This window comes from Canis lupus, chromosome 2 (assembly GCF_048164855.1).
Source record: "Canis lupus baileyi chromosome 2, mCanLup2.hap1, whole genome shotgun sequence".
NCBI classification, from domain to species: domain Eukaryota; kingdom Metazoa; phylum Chordata; class Mammalia; order Carnivora; family Canidae; genus Canis; species Canis lupus.
Window position 1 is genome coordinate 25511428 of NC_132839.1, and position 15526 is coordinate 25526953.

The 15526-nt window shown below is 33.9% G+C and overlaps 1 protein-coding gene across 17 annotated transcripts in view; it reads right to left on the reverse strand.

Annotated features, from left to right (window-relative positions):
- The window catches only part of XRCC4 (X-ray repair cross complementing 4), a 251689-nt gene that overhangs the window by 135062 nt on the left and 101101 nt on the right, over nucleotides 1–15526 (reverse strand). For all 17 annotated transcript variants that reach the window (XR_012015024.1, XR_012015029.1, XR_012015025.1 and 14 more), the window contains 2 exons: nucleotides 13681–13833; nucleotides 12256–12362 (listed from right to left, as the gene is read on the reverse strand). Coding sequence is in view for 13 of the 17 variants with exons in the window: in XM_072793103.1 (XP_072649204.1) it covers nucleotides 12256–12362; nucleotides 13681–13833 (260 nt within the window). In the remaining 4 variants the exon portion in view is untranslated. The remainder of the gene's footprint in view (nucleotides 1–12255; nucleotides 12363–13680; nucleotides 13834–15526) is intronic.

The following is a 15526-nucleotide window of genomic DNA, read 5'->3' on the forward strand; positions in this document are numbered from 1 at the left end:
AATTAACTTTCTAATAATGCAAATGTTGAACTATGGAAAATGGTGCATGTTGTAGTCCTTATTTAATCAGATTTAAAATGCATACTAATTACCATATTAAAGACTGAACTATTTAGAGGTAAGGGAGTATGTTTAATTTTTATTAACTCTGTTTACTGAACTTATTTGGTCATAAAATTCATTTTTAACAAAGAATATTTTAACATTTGTCTTCTAGAATACAGTATTAATGAATGAATATAATTTCTCAGAAGATATTTCTCTAATTCAAAGTTATCTTCCTATTAGTACTCAATTTTAACACTTTTTTTTTCCAAATAAAAATCACTGAAAATGTATTCAGAGCAGTGCATACAGCATCTTTTTCAGAATTCATCTTTGGTCTCTTGAGTTAACAATAATAGAATCATCCCTGATATCCCATTGTCACTGTCACTGCCACTGGCCCCAGCAGTTTTAATAATCTCTGAGTCACCAAAGTCACATCACATAATTGCCATCATAATGTCTGAGAGTATTATAAAGCTATGTGTGTATATACATACATATAAATATATTTCCATACAATAATAATATTTTATAAGGTCTAAAAAACACGGCAAATTGAAATATATGTTACAGTAATATAAAAAAAGTTAAGTGGACTTAAAGTGTCCAAAGTCCTATCTAGGGAGCATGAAAGTTAAATTAATATGATACTTAACAGGTCATGGATGTACATTGCCAACTCAAGGACAGTCACTAAAACAGGAATATATAAATCTATAAGTAGCAAGTTAATAAAGGGAGAAAGTTAGAATAATAATGAGAATAAAAGACAAAGAGTACATTAGATCTAAATCTAAATATGTAAATAACTACATGAACTATAAATGGAGCAAATACTCCAATTAAAAGACAAAAAATTATTAGACTGGGTTTAAAAAACACCTATAGGGGGATCCCTGGGTGGCGCAGCGGTTTAGCGCCTGCCTTTGGCCCAGGGCGCTATCCTGGGGACCCGGGATCGAGTCCCACGTCGGGCTCCTGGTGCATAGAGCCTGCTTCTCCCTCTGCCTGTGTCTCTGCCTCTCTCTCTCTCTCTGACTATCATAAATAAATAAAAATTAAAAAAAAAACACTTTATTAAAAAAAAAAACACACCTATAAGGCAGCCCCGATAGCTCAGCGGTTTAGCGCCTCCTTCAGCCCAGGGTGTGATCCTGGAGTCCCCGGGACTGAGTCCCATGTCAGGCTCCCTGCATGGAGCCTGGTTCTCCCTCTGCCTGTGTTTCTGCCTCTCTCTCTTTCTCTCTCTCTGTCTCTCATGAATAAATAAATAAAATCTTTAAAAAAATAAAAAATAAGTACCTACTGATTTTAAATATATAAAAAGATTGAAAGTAAAACAGTAAAAAAAGATGAAAATGATATATCATGTAAACATCAAGAAAAAGAGAGCAGGTATAACTATACTACTATCAAAGAGAATTTTAAGGGAAAGAAGCAGTACTAGACCAACAAGAGAGGTATTCATAATGGTAAGAAAAAAAAATCGATTCACCAAAAAGGTATAACAATTCTAAATTTATATCCACTGAATAATAAGTAGTAGATACTGTAAAGTCTATATTTTAAAACTATATTTTTTATATTTAAAAATTACATATTTCTATATTTTTAAATGTCTACATGGACATCTGGTAGTGTTATTTAATATTTATTTAGCACCTCTATACACAAACCTTTTAATCAAAGACTGAGTATAAATCACTGTTCTGCTGCCTTATTTGCTTTGCCATCAAATCATAACAGAATCTCCAACACCGATATGAACATTTTCATTCATCATAATGGTACACTAATGTCACCAGGCTCTATCTTTTACCAGTTCAATGTGTGCCCACTACATTAAGTAAGAAATCAAGGAGGCCATATGTTCTGACCCTTTCTTTTTTAGGAGTCTTAAATTATTTTATAAAAACAAAGGCATTAGATACACTTAAATTCAAAATATAAAATTATAGAGACCTCTTAGATTTTAAAAAATTAGTGTTCTACTAAATGAAAAGAAAGAACTTTAGCACAGGAAGGGTTCTCAGAAATGAGTTGTCTAGCTAGACTGCCTGGATTAGAATCCCAGTTCTAGAACTTATTAACTCTGTTACCTTAGTCAAGCGTTTTAATATTTCTATGCCACAATTCTCTCAGTTGTAAAATGGTGATAATAATAGTATATACTTCAAAGAACTGCTGTTAGGTGTAAATCAAGTAAAACATCTAAGAAACCTAGAATACATTCTGACACTCATGTAAATGCTTATATAACTGAGTCTATTGTAGCTGTGGTGGTGGCGATGACATTGTAACAGTGGTGATAGAACCATAAAAGAACAACAATAGTGATAGCAATAGTAATAGTAAAGGAGGAGGAGGAACAATAACTGTAGTATTAGAATTAGAAGAACTAGTCCAACTAGTCATCATTGTCAGAATAATCTTCTTCCAGGGGTCACAAACTCAAATATATACAGAAATCATGCAAGTATCATCAATGAATAAAGTGACCCAGATCAAATACAGAAGGAGGTGTTACAGACTGCAGAAAACTAGGAACCTATGCCCTATACAAATGCATTCAGTTATTATTTAAAACACTGATGTTATCAAAGGAAAAACATACCAAAGATCAACAATTACAATCTCTGATATGGTCCAAGTTATTCATTTAAATTAAAAAACAATATGGTTTTTAATATGGCTAGCCATTATGCTTGAGAAGTAACATGGCTAGCATTACTCTAAGTTCTTTTTTTGTTCAATCATCCCCCTCAAATTACAACTACCACCACAAAATCCTGAGTGTTACAGATGTATGTTTGCATCTACTATTTCTCAGCAGCACTGAGTTTTACCACAAGGCTGGAAATTGGCACTCAGGATCTCTCTTTGATTTCTTTTTCTGCCCACCCCACTTGTAACTGTTCTCTTTCACTACGCTACATTTTCAGACTCTACTTAGCAAGCCTGCTGATATCCATCCTTCACACATACCCTGCCCTCCAGAATGAAGCTTCAGCAAGTATCATGTCAATGCTGGTGGGCTGGCAACATTCCAAAACCTCATCACTGGTAACCTCCTTTATCCTTTTGATCTTAAATATGGCTTATAAATGATGTTGATGAATTGGTTCAAGGGACCAGATGCGCTGTTTGTGGTGGAGATCCCTGTCACAATCACTAAGAGATAAGAATCCTATATATCACATTATAGACATTCAGCTGAATTAGAGATTATTGCTGTATTACTCCACCTTTTGTGTCGACTGGGTCATGGTTGCAGTTATACAGGATCAATAAAAATGTTTAGTTTCATTTTCCTAGGACAAAAATGATCCAGGCTTTCTTAAGTCTGTTTCACTACACTGAATCAAAAAATAAGTAAAACAGTGCAAAACCTTTTGCATTTCTTAGATATAAATACTCAATTATACCCATAATCACCTAAAGATCTCATGGGCTTACATTAACAGCTTCATAAAAACTTGGTAGTACAACTTGATTTTATTTTCACAATAATATATATCTGTTATAGAACCACAAAATCAGCCTGAGATGAAACGTTTTAGGACACCAAGATCAGTATGTCAAATAGAACTATGTGAGTCACATATAGAATTTTAAATTTTCTATTAAATACGTCTGAAGAAGTAAAAAAAAGAAGCAGATGAAGGTAATATTAATAATATATTTAACTCTACATCCAAAATAATTATTTAATTAATATAAAAATGTATTAATGAGACACTTTACTTCTTTTTTCATACTGTTTTTGAAATCAAATGTTTGGTTTATACTTATGGCACATTTCAATTTGGACTAGCCATGTTTCCAGAGTTCAACAGTCTCAGGTCACTAGTGGCTACCTGACTGACTGAACAGTGCAGTACAGCTCTAGAAAAATCCAATCCCATAAACTGACACATAGTGATTTAGTTTCTGCTTGAATGCTATTTTCTCTTCTCAACTTCATTTATTCTAAGCTGCAGTTTCCTTTTAATATGTCTTATTCCATCTTTTTTGCTTGAAATATCATTCTCCTAGGTCAATAATTCTGAATTATTTTTGGAATATACTCCCAATTGAAAACATAATAAAAATTTGAAACTTGCTCTAGAAAAATGTACATGTGCTTTTGTTATGAGTTTAACTGTTTCCCTCCCAAAAGACATTTTGGGGTACTAATCCTTAGTACCGAAGAATGTGATTCTTCTGTGAAGACAGATTCACCGAGGTAATCAATTAATAATTACTGTCATGGGCTTTACTCAATGAGACTGCTGCCCTTATAAAATGGGAAATTTGGATGAGGCACAGAGGACAGTGATGCAAAGAGACACGGGGAGAGGTGGCCTTTAATAAGCTGAGGAAAGAAGCCTGGACAGAGCCTTCCTTCCTGACCCTCAGAAACAATCAACCTTGTTGACAACTCAACTTATGACTTCTAGCTTCAGAAGTATGAGAAAATATATTTCTGTTGTTTAAGCCACCCAGTTTGTGGTACTTAGTTATAGCAGCCCAGCAAACTAATACATGCATATATGTATATAATATTACATACAATTCCAAAGAGTTTCTTAACCAAAGGTAATAACTCACTTTGAGACAGAATGAACTAAATCAAATAGCATTAAATAGTGTTTCCTATCAATTATTAATATTGTCAGCCAACGTTTGTCCTTTAATTTATTTTTTTAAGATTTTATTTATTTATGCATGAGACACAGAAAGAGAGAGAGAGAGAGAGAGAGAGGCAGAGACATAGGCAGAGGGAGAAGCAGGCTCCAAGAAGGGAGCCTGACGTGGGACTCAATCCCGGGTCTCCAGGATCACGCCCTGGGCTGAAGTGGGCGCTAAACCGCTCAGCCAACCGTGGCTGCCCCGAACATTTGTCCTAAGTCTATTCTCGGATCAATCCTCTTACTAGAACAATGGGAACAATAAGATTTTTAAAACATCTTTAGAATCCTGAAAGTCACTTACTCACTACATGTTTTGAGGTTTAATATTTTCATAGGTTCATGATATATTTTAAAAATATATCCTTGATTATGTGATCCACTCCCCATATTTAGTATATGTCCTCTTAAAATAGAGACATAGAGAGACTGTTCCGGGAAAATATTTGTTTTCTTGGGGATCCCTGGGTGGCTCAGCAGTTTGGTGCCTGCCTTTGGCCCAGGGTGCGATCCTGGGGTCCTTGGATTGAGTCCCGCGTCGGGCTCCTGGCATGGAGCCTGCTTCTCTCTCCTCCTGTGTCTCTGCCTCTCTCTCTCTATGTCTATCATAAATAAATAAATCTTTAAAAAAATATTTGTTTTCTTTTAGATGTTTCTTCTTTTTCCACCTAACTTATAAACAAATTAAGATGCCCAGGTGGTTCAGTGGTTGAGCATCTTCCTTTGGCTCAGGGTGTGATCCCGGGGTCCTGGGATCAAGTCCCACATCGGGCTCCCCACAGGGAGCCTGTTTCTCCCTCTGCCTGTGTTCCTGCCTCTCTGTGTCTCTCATGAATAAATAAAATCTTAAAAAATAATAATTTATATACAAATCAAAATGATCTAAAACAGGATTTCTCACAAAGGGTGCATGGGATAATAACTTCCATTGAAAAAGTTCCTAAGGTCTTATAATTCTAAGAAATGTTCCACAGTACAATCTACCCTTCATTACTATCTACATTAGCATATTAAAGACACCAAGAAGTCACGCAGAAAAGAAAAAATGAGTAAGAGACCACATATCTTTCTTTCATATGTATATTACCCCTTGAAACAGCGTGTAGATGAATACTTCCATCAAGTCACCATACACTGTAAAATCCTAGACTTAGATGCTTGGAGCAAGAAAGTACTATAGCCACACAGCAGGCTAAACTTCGGTTAGTATATTGGCCCAATGCACTTAGCCACTGCTGCCAAATTATTACTTCCATGAACACAGCTGGATGTGGGTATCTCCTCCACATTTCCTCATCTGAGCCTTTTTTGATCCAGGCCTAACAAATGCCAGTCCTCACAGCCTCCCAAGTCCTGGCAGAATTTTCATATTGATAAAACTCAAGGATTATGGGAGAGGGCAAGGAAGGAGGGCAGAGGACAGCAGTGGGGGCAGCCCTAGGCAAGAACTGCACAGTCCTTAATGGAATTTCAGCAATTTTTCCAAGCATAAATACTTCTCATATTGTTCTTTGCCTTTACTAATTTCCAGAGCACTTCAATGAATGGCTTCTTGGCCTTTTGGCTAAGATCAAGTGCAGAGCACTTCAATGTTTGTTTGTTTCTTTTTTGTCAGTTTAGATTTATAGTAACTTTTTGGGAAGATTAGCTAACCTCATTCATCCATAGGGAGAGGTAAATATTCTTAATAGAATCTCTTTCGATCTCTAAGAATATATAAAGATGTAAAAATAGTTGCCTAGGAGGTCATATCAAAGTTATATTTTAATAGTATGGAATAGAGAAATTATCACAGATTTACTACAAATCTTTGATATATTTCAGATTTTCAGGTAGATAAATACTAGGTCAAAATCTGAAGCAATTAATATACAGAGGGATTGAGAGATTGAGAGAAGTCAGAAAGAAAAAGATAAATACTGTATGATATCACTTATATGTGGAATCTAAAAAGGTCAAATTCATAAAAACAGAGTAGAATGATGGTTAGCAGGGGCTAGGGGAAGGGAACTAGGGAAATGTTTAAGGGTACAAACTTGCAACTACGTAGATAAATAAGTCTTTAACTGCTCAGGAATGCCTGGGTGGCTCAGTAGCATGATCCTGGGGTCCTGGGACAAGTCCCACATCAGGCTCCCAGCAGGTAGCTTGCTTCTCCCTCTGCCTATGTCTCTCCCTCTCTCTGTGTGTCTCTCATGAATAAGTAAATAAACAAATGTTTAGTTTCATTTTCCTAGGACAAAAATGATCAGGGTTTCTTAAGTCTGTTTTACTACATTAAATCAAAAAACAATAAATAAATAAAAATGATATGTCAATTATATCTCAACAGAAAAATATACAAGGAATAACCTCAATAGAAATATGTGCATTTTGGAATATTTCCCATAGCTATATATCATGAAGTTTTATGTGTTTAATCTTATGATGTTATCTTTCTGGAGAATTTATGTAGAAATAGAATCTCCTCTTTAGCAGAAGAAGTGTTCTCATCACTCTATTGCATCAACTGCAATTTCCTCAGTGTTAAGAAATTTCCAAGGTTTTAAAAAATATCTCAAAAAGAGATGTGCAGATATGATTACTGCTACAGAAGGCAAATGTTTCTCATTCTTTTCTGTGTGTCCAACAGTAACATAATTAGCCTTTTTTAGGCCTCTGTTTCTTCATCTGAAAAACGACAGGCTTGAACTAGAAGATCTAGAACTAGATGAGATCTAGATTTCTGAAGTACATAATATCATTCCTCAGCAATGCTGCTTATGAATAAGAGCCCACAACTGCTAGGAAATGCACTCAAATTGCTCTTCCAGTTTTGCGACAGGTTTCACTAAATCAAGCTTTTGATTTAGAATTTATAAATAAATGAGTCTATGATAAACAAGCTGGATAAGATTAAGGGAATAATCTGTGATTCTAAAGTTGAATTTCTGACTAATCTCTTTGGCAGTACATGTTGTTATCCCTTCTGTGACTAGACATTCACTGTTTGAAGCAACGAGCTCTTTGATACTTAGAAATTTTGGATTCTGCTCTATTTTTAAAAGCTACTATATCAGTATTCATCAACTCTTTGACATAGCCATTCATTTATTTTCTAAAAGGCTATTCTATAATAACACTTCCTTTCAGGAAGCCCACCAACTAAGTAGAAGCCTAAATTACTGATAGCAGTAATACAGGGACCTTCCTGTTGGTTAAAAATCAAGACTAATTAAACTAGTGTGCTAAATCCTGGGCTAATAATTATGCAGATGAGTGGCAGAAAGCTTATTTTATTTGTTTTTAGTGGTTTTGTACCTTTAAAATGAAGCTAAGAATAAAACATTCTAGAAAAAGTATTTTTCATATTCGTACTTTAAGGCTGATTTAATTGGCTCTAATTTTAAGAAATATCAATATCTACTATAGAGATAATTATAACTTAAAATATCAACAATCTTAATATTTTAGAATAATAATTTAAAATAATGAGACATTAAAATAATTCCTCTTGTAAAGGCTAATTAGAAACCAATTAAGCATAAGTTTTCAAAATACTTTATAAGAAAAATCCTATTTCTATGAAATAAGCTCAATCTGTACTAAATATTCACCTACATTTTGAATTATGTTAACACTAAAGAATGTTTTGCAATAATGGTTAAAATGCTTAGAATATTCATTTAAATCTTGCTTTATATAGTATTTAAATATTTATATACTTACAGAAAAGTATAATATGTAGTTTTGGGTGATAGAGACTGTGATGTTCAAGTTTCCGAACACTTTGTAGATCTCCTTCTAGCTAGTCAACTTTAAAAATTTTACAGGTTTTTCATAATGATATAATACATATGAGCATGATATAGTTTATTAGACTGGAGTTCTGGCGTCAGCTATTTCCTCAGCAATCCTAATGATGGGGGTAAATTTAAAACTCTGGAGAAAAAGTAATAAAGTAGATTGCCTATACATGAAAATGTAACCTATCAATTCCCTGCAAACTACAATATCCCTATTGTAATTCTGAATATATGTATACAAATATGCAGACGTTTTCCTTGAATGAATACTGTGGGATCACTAAGTGACCTTGGTCTCACTAAACTTTTATCATGCAAGACTGAGATAAAAATGTGAACAAATCATGAGGAAATTTGATGGTTTTGACAATTAATGATGAAAATACATCTACATAATAGAAATGACTACCAAATTAAATATTTAGCCATTTAAACAAATGGCATTCTGGAAGAATAAATATATTAAATCACATCAATTTTTTTTTCTTGTTCTTATAATAGAGAACGTACACATGAACCTGTACTATCTAAGATAAATTCTAATATTTACTTGTACGATAAGAATAGGTAGATGGCAGAGTAAGTTCAGTAAGTAACTTTCATTGCTCTGGCCCAAATACATAGTAATAACATATAAAATACCAAAAGACAAAGTTATGATTAAATATAAATACATATATCCCATGGACTAAAAGCATATTTTGTCCCTGTAAAAAATAAATTATAGAACCTTGTAAGTTATACGGAAGGTTATTTTATTGTTTAACACATATAAACTTTTTCCTCAGATATATGGAATCTAGTCCTTAATTCGGTATTAAGCGTTTTAGACCTGAGGTTCTTTTTTTCTCTCCAAACTTTAGTTTCCTGAAGATTTCTTACTGAAGCAGAAGGAAAACGATAGTTAAAATTTCTAATAAAAATGGTCTTAATTCTTGACATCAAAACATGCCCAAAGCAAGTGCAAAAAAAAAAAAAAAGTAGAATCGGAGACCTATATGTCGAATGTAGTGAACTAGATTTTAGTTAAAGAAAATACACCATGTAAAATATAGAAAAAATGTAAAATGTACTAATCATTTTTGAAGAGAAATTTTGCCAGATTTAAGATAGTACAATTGTAGTAAAGCTCTGCCTAAAATAGACTGAACACATAAAGAACCCCATCCTCATAGACCCATTATTTAACCATATATTTTCTCTTCAACAATAATTTTCATCCACTTCAAAGATTGGTGAGATACTATGAATAAGAAACAAAATCAAAGACCATTGAATTTAATAAAAGTTTTGAACATTTAAATTGGAAAGAGTAGATTCTCTTTTTAATGAGCTTTCAACTATATTAGCTTTAATATAGTTGAAGTCTTTAATGAGAATGACTTCATTTTATATTGGGTCACTAACATAAAACAAGTACAGCCTCCAAATTTAGCTCTGTTGTGCAAAAGTGAGAGTGTCTGTGATTGTGTGATCCAATATAATTCTAATTAGAATCAGATAAATCAACCAATTTATCTAACCAATATCCGTACATTTGCATGACCCCAATTAGATACTTTCCTATGTCTTTGTCCATCTATTCTAATTTCTTTCCTGTCACTATGGGAAGTGTCCATGCTCCTAGCTAACCAAATCCTGATACTTGTCCATTTGATCCCATCTTCACTTATGAGAGACCGTATTCCAACAATTCTGGCAGCATTTCCCTCCTTCCTTCCTTATTCCTATTAATATACAATCATATTATTTCTCTTATCTAAGAAAAAGAAAACAAAACCCTTGATTCCATGCACCCCTCAAGCAGCTACCCAGGTCTTTCCTTTTCTTTACAGTGAAACTTGCTGAAAGTGCTGTTTAGGCTCTTTGTTTTTCTCCAATTCTCTCCTCTCACTCCTTCTGAACCTCCTATTCCTGCTATCCCACTGAAAATGTTATATTAAGATCCTCAGTAACACTTGTGTCCTACAGTGTTTGCCTGCTACTCCCTGGCTGCTCTCTCTCAGCCTTCTTGGCTGGCCTCTTGGTTCTACACATCCAAGTATACTAGGGTAGAGTCCTTGGATCACTGCCTTTTCTGTCTTCTCAAACTCCCTTGATAGCTTAGCCAACTTTGAACACCTCTTTACTTAAACATCTTCAGCAGGAAGCCCTCTCCCAAACTTCAAATTTGTATACCCAACTCCCTATTCAATATTTCAGAATTAATGTGTGTAACACTGAGTTCCTAACCCTTCCCTTGCATTCTCTCCCTAATTCAGTAAGTCAACTGCATGCCTTCAATATTCAATCCAAAAAAAACTTCTCATGATTGGTGTCTGCCTGTCTCTCAGGACAATATCCACTAGATCAACAATAATACGCTGCCTCTGGATATATCCAGAATCTGCTCATTGTTTATCATCTTCACTGCTATCACTCTGGCCTAAGCCACTCACATCCTTCACTCATTGTTGAACCAGCTTTCCACAGTTCTATCTTCTGTACTTACCACATTATGTATACTCTATTCTCAATGCTACAGTCAGAGTAATCCTGCTAAAATTGTAAGTCAGATCACATCACTTGATGTTTGAAACCCTCCAACAGTTTCCAATGTAATTGATAGCAAACCCTCACTGAAATCCTTACAATAGCCTATAAGGCCCTACACAGGATCTGGCCTCTCTCTGACCTCATATCTCCATTATCTCTATCTTCATCATCCTACTTTACCCATACTTCCCTCCATGCTATTGCTTAAACACATCAAGAAAAAGTTGATGAAAGCTCCTACATCAGAGCCTTCATACTAACTGCTTTTTTCTGCCTGGCATGCTCACCCCACAGATAGACTTGTTACCTTCTCACCAAGGCCTTTTCTGGTGCCCTGGCTAAAATTACAACCTTTATCCTATTTCCACCCTGACATTTTCTATTGTCCTTCCCTGGTTTATTTTTCTCTTCAGCATTTATCACTGTCTAATATAGTTTATATTCAATTTATTCATCTTGTTATTGTCTGTTTCCCTGACTAGAACTTATAAACTCCATGAAAGCAAAAATATTTGTGTTTTGCTTCCTCCAACATAGAACAGTTTCTGGTACATAAGAGACACTCTGAAGATATTTGCTAAATAAATGAATTGAACACTTATTTTGAGAATACTGGGCTTCTTCCAGAACCATGTAAGTGTCAAATGAGTTCAGGGGCTACTGCCTCTAGGATATCTGTAAGACTTTAGACAAATAATCCATGGATTTAGATCTGAGAGACTGAGTAAGGCTCAGGTACTTTTAACTTAAACTGCCATTGCCCCTTCTCTTCCCCTCTAGCCCATCTCCCCTTATTGAAACTCCTTTTCTGAATAATGAAAGAAGGCTCAACCTCAAGACAATCTGAAGCATTCTGGATCACCTTACCCACCCATAGAGCTCTAGCTAGGTAAGATCTACATGTTAAAGGCAGCCAGCTTTTAGCTGAAGATAACTATCACGAACACATATCTTCCCTATTCATTATGCACCCTTCTTTAATAAGGAATAGTACTCCTGGGTGTGTATGTTTGTACGCATACTTGCTTGTTTTATGAGTTGCTGCATTTTATAATAAATATTAATTTTAACATTAAATACTCTAGGTTTTAGACTAAAAACCCTAAAGAATTTTGTAGAAGACTTTTTTCATAACATTTTTCATTACGGTTTATTATCTTTACAATAATAAGCCCAAGTGAGATATTCAACAAAGGTGATGAATGTATTTCTATTACCTGGAGCCGACACAGAGGGATTAGGCAGTTTTTCTTTTTCCTCATCAGTGCTTTCATCATAGATTGCATCTCTGTCAGCTGTCATTTCAGAACACGCTGTGGTTTCCCTAGAAACAGAAAAGGTTGAATTATGAATTATTGGTTCACCCTGGGCTAGGGATCAAATTTACCAGTAAGTAATAATAAAAAATATCCCTGGAAAAATACTGTAGTTAAACAAACATATATTGAAATATATATAATTAAGATGAAAGCACTTTAAAGACTGTATGTTAACTCTCTTAAGAATAAGTTTCTCTTCTACCTAATTTAAATGTGGTTTAGTGCTCACTGTAATTAACTGTTAAATCAGTTTCTTATCATATTATTCATCTATAAAAATACTATGCTTCCAAATTATTTTCTATGGATCACAATGTGTTCAGTATTTTACTGATCTACAATAGTTTTGCCCTGCTTTTGATTGGCCCCAAATTCTCAGAGAGGTAACTTTCATCTTATTATGAAGATACCAAGTAAGGCACAGAGAGTTTAAAGAACTCTTACTTGCCCAAAAGACATATACTAACATAGACTTATCTGCCCAAAGTCATATACTAACAGATATCAAGTGCCAGACAGCACTTGAACTAGGACTATCTGACATCAAATATTATATTCTTCAGATGATGCCTTTCATAAGCCTGTGTGTTCTCTCAGACTCAGGACACAAGATCCAAACTTGTATCCACTATAATAATTAAGTGGATAAATAATAAATAAAATAATAAAATAAAAATCAGACTCTAACAATTATAATTGTCCAAACCATACAAGGTGTAAGTAACCTGTGATTTTTCCTTAAAAATCAATTACATATCCACTCCCAGAGCCACTTGATTCTAAAATTAACCACTACTCAGACACCAAGATTACAAATGTGCCAATCCTGCAGCTTAGCAGAAGATAAAAGTTTTTTTTTTTAATTTTTATTTATTTATTCATGAGAGACACACACAGAGAGAGAGAGAGAGGCAGAGACACAGGCAGAGGGAGAAGCAGGCTCCATGCAGGAAGCCTGACGTGGAACTCGATCCCGGGTCTTCAGGATCACAACCTGGGCTGAAAGTGGCGCAAAACCACTGAGCCATCCAGGCTGCCCAGTTTTTGTTACTTTTAATGATGTCTAAGAATTACATAAATAATACTTTAGATAAACCATACTCCAGTTTTAGGATTCAAGTGTAGTTATGACAGTAGCTAGACATAGAGAGATCATGCTGAGAATTCTCCAGCCCAGGGCATCCAACAGCCAGAGCATTCAACTTCAGACTGGCAAATGATCTCATGTTACTAAAAAGCTGGCATCTAACTTTCATTAAGTTTGGGGGAAAATTCCCTTTAAACTTATGTATCTGCCATCTCAAAACAGACAACTCAAAATACCTTTCATGCTCAATGTTCTTTTCTAGTTCTTGAACTTCATTTAACAATTTATGCAAGCTTCTAATCTTCGCTTTCTTCTCATTCAGCACCAGAATAAAGCGTTGATAAAGATCAGTCTCCATAGCTTCCTTAGCACTCACACATTTTTCAAATCTAAAATGTAAATAAACAAATAAATGAATCATCCAGTTTTTCTTAGTATTAATATTATTCAATCCAATACTGAAAATTATTTCAAGAAAACTTTTCAAGGAAAATATAATTAAAAGTCACTTTTACAGGTTTCCATTGATTTAAAGTTTTACACAGATAATTAAACAATTAGAATTTATTGTTTATCAATGTTAGTAATTTACGTAGTGAGGTAAGGATCAATATTGGAAAATAATGCCCAAAAAGATATATATATATATATATATACATATATATATATATATACATATATATATACACACACACACACACACACACACAAACCATAAATAAATCTGTATTTTAACAATTCAAAGATAAATTATTTCATGTATTCTTTTAAACGTAGTCTTTTTATACTTCTGTTGTTCTACACAGGTATTCTAGTATTTTCATTATATATGTATTTATGTAGATATGTTTAAATATATAATTTTTCACTGAAAAATTATAAACAAAAATGTCAAAATTTGATACCTTTGATATATATGTCCCTGTGCTTTCAACAACCTTTCTATCTAGAGATACAAAGAATTAGGGCCTCTTATGGAATGAAAAGGAACAAAAAACAGTATATTTTCTGGGAGCAATTACAATACCCTTATAGTAGAATCACTGCCAGGCTGTGAACTCTATAAATGCGGAGAGCAGATGTGTTTTATTGACTGCTTTATCTTTACTGCCTAAGACAGCGTTTGGCATTTGACAGGTGTGGAGTAGCTATTAGAAAAATTAATTGTGTTAATATGGACATCTTATAAGGTAATGGAGAATCAGTGATTCTGAATATATTTTTCATTCCTTTGACAGCTATTTACCATTGTAAGAGCAAAATTTTTCATCTCCTTCAGCTTCTGAAAAAAAAAAACTGTGGTAAATATTAATATAACAGTACTCCTTTCATCAAGAAAATGAAGAAATGTGTGGGAAATATCAGAAAGGGAGACAGAACGTAAAGACTGCTAACTCTGGGAAACGAACTAGGGGTGGTAGAAGGGGAGGAGGGCGGGGGGTGGGAGTGAATGGGTGACGGGCACTGGGTGTTATTCTGTATGTTAGTAAATTGAACACCAATAAAAAAAAAAAAAAAAAACGAAAAAAAAAAAAAAAAAAAAAAAAAAAAAAAAAAAGAAAATGTCTTTGAGAAAGAAGTACACCAAAAAGTATGAGGAAATAAAGCAGAGCCAAAGTTGAAGAGGGGCTGCCAATATCAATGGCTTATTTTAGGCAGGGACATATCACTCACTGCATTTTTATATCAGATGTGAAATGTTATATAAACATTGTATCTCATCTTCTTGTACTATTTTCTAATGTAACATAGTAACAAAAATTTTAAAAGCTGAATAGAATATACATGAGTATACTATAAGATGCTTTATTCAAAGGCAAAGTAAAAAACCAATTATAAAAATGTACAACAAAAATTTTGGATATTATATAAAATTTTAGGAACAGTAACCAATTAGTTACTTACCTGATTTAAATGTATTTTAATTTCCATTAAATAACTTCAATAATTATTAATTGAAAGATTATGTGCACTTAACTAACAAGCACATTTCAAAACCTTTATTAAAATTAACATTTGATACAACACATGGACAAAAATGAAAATATCAAAATACAATATTATATAATTTGTCTAAAGAAT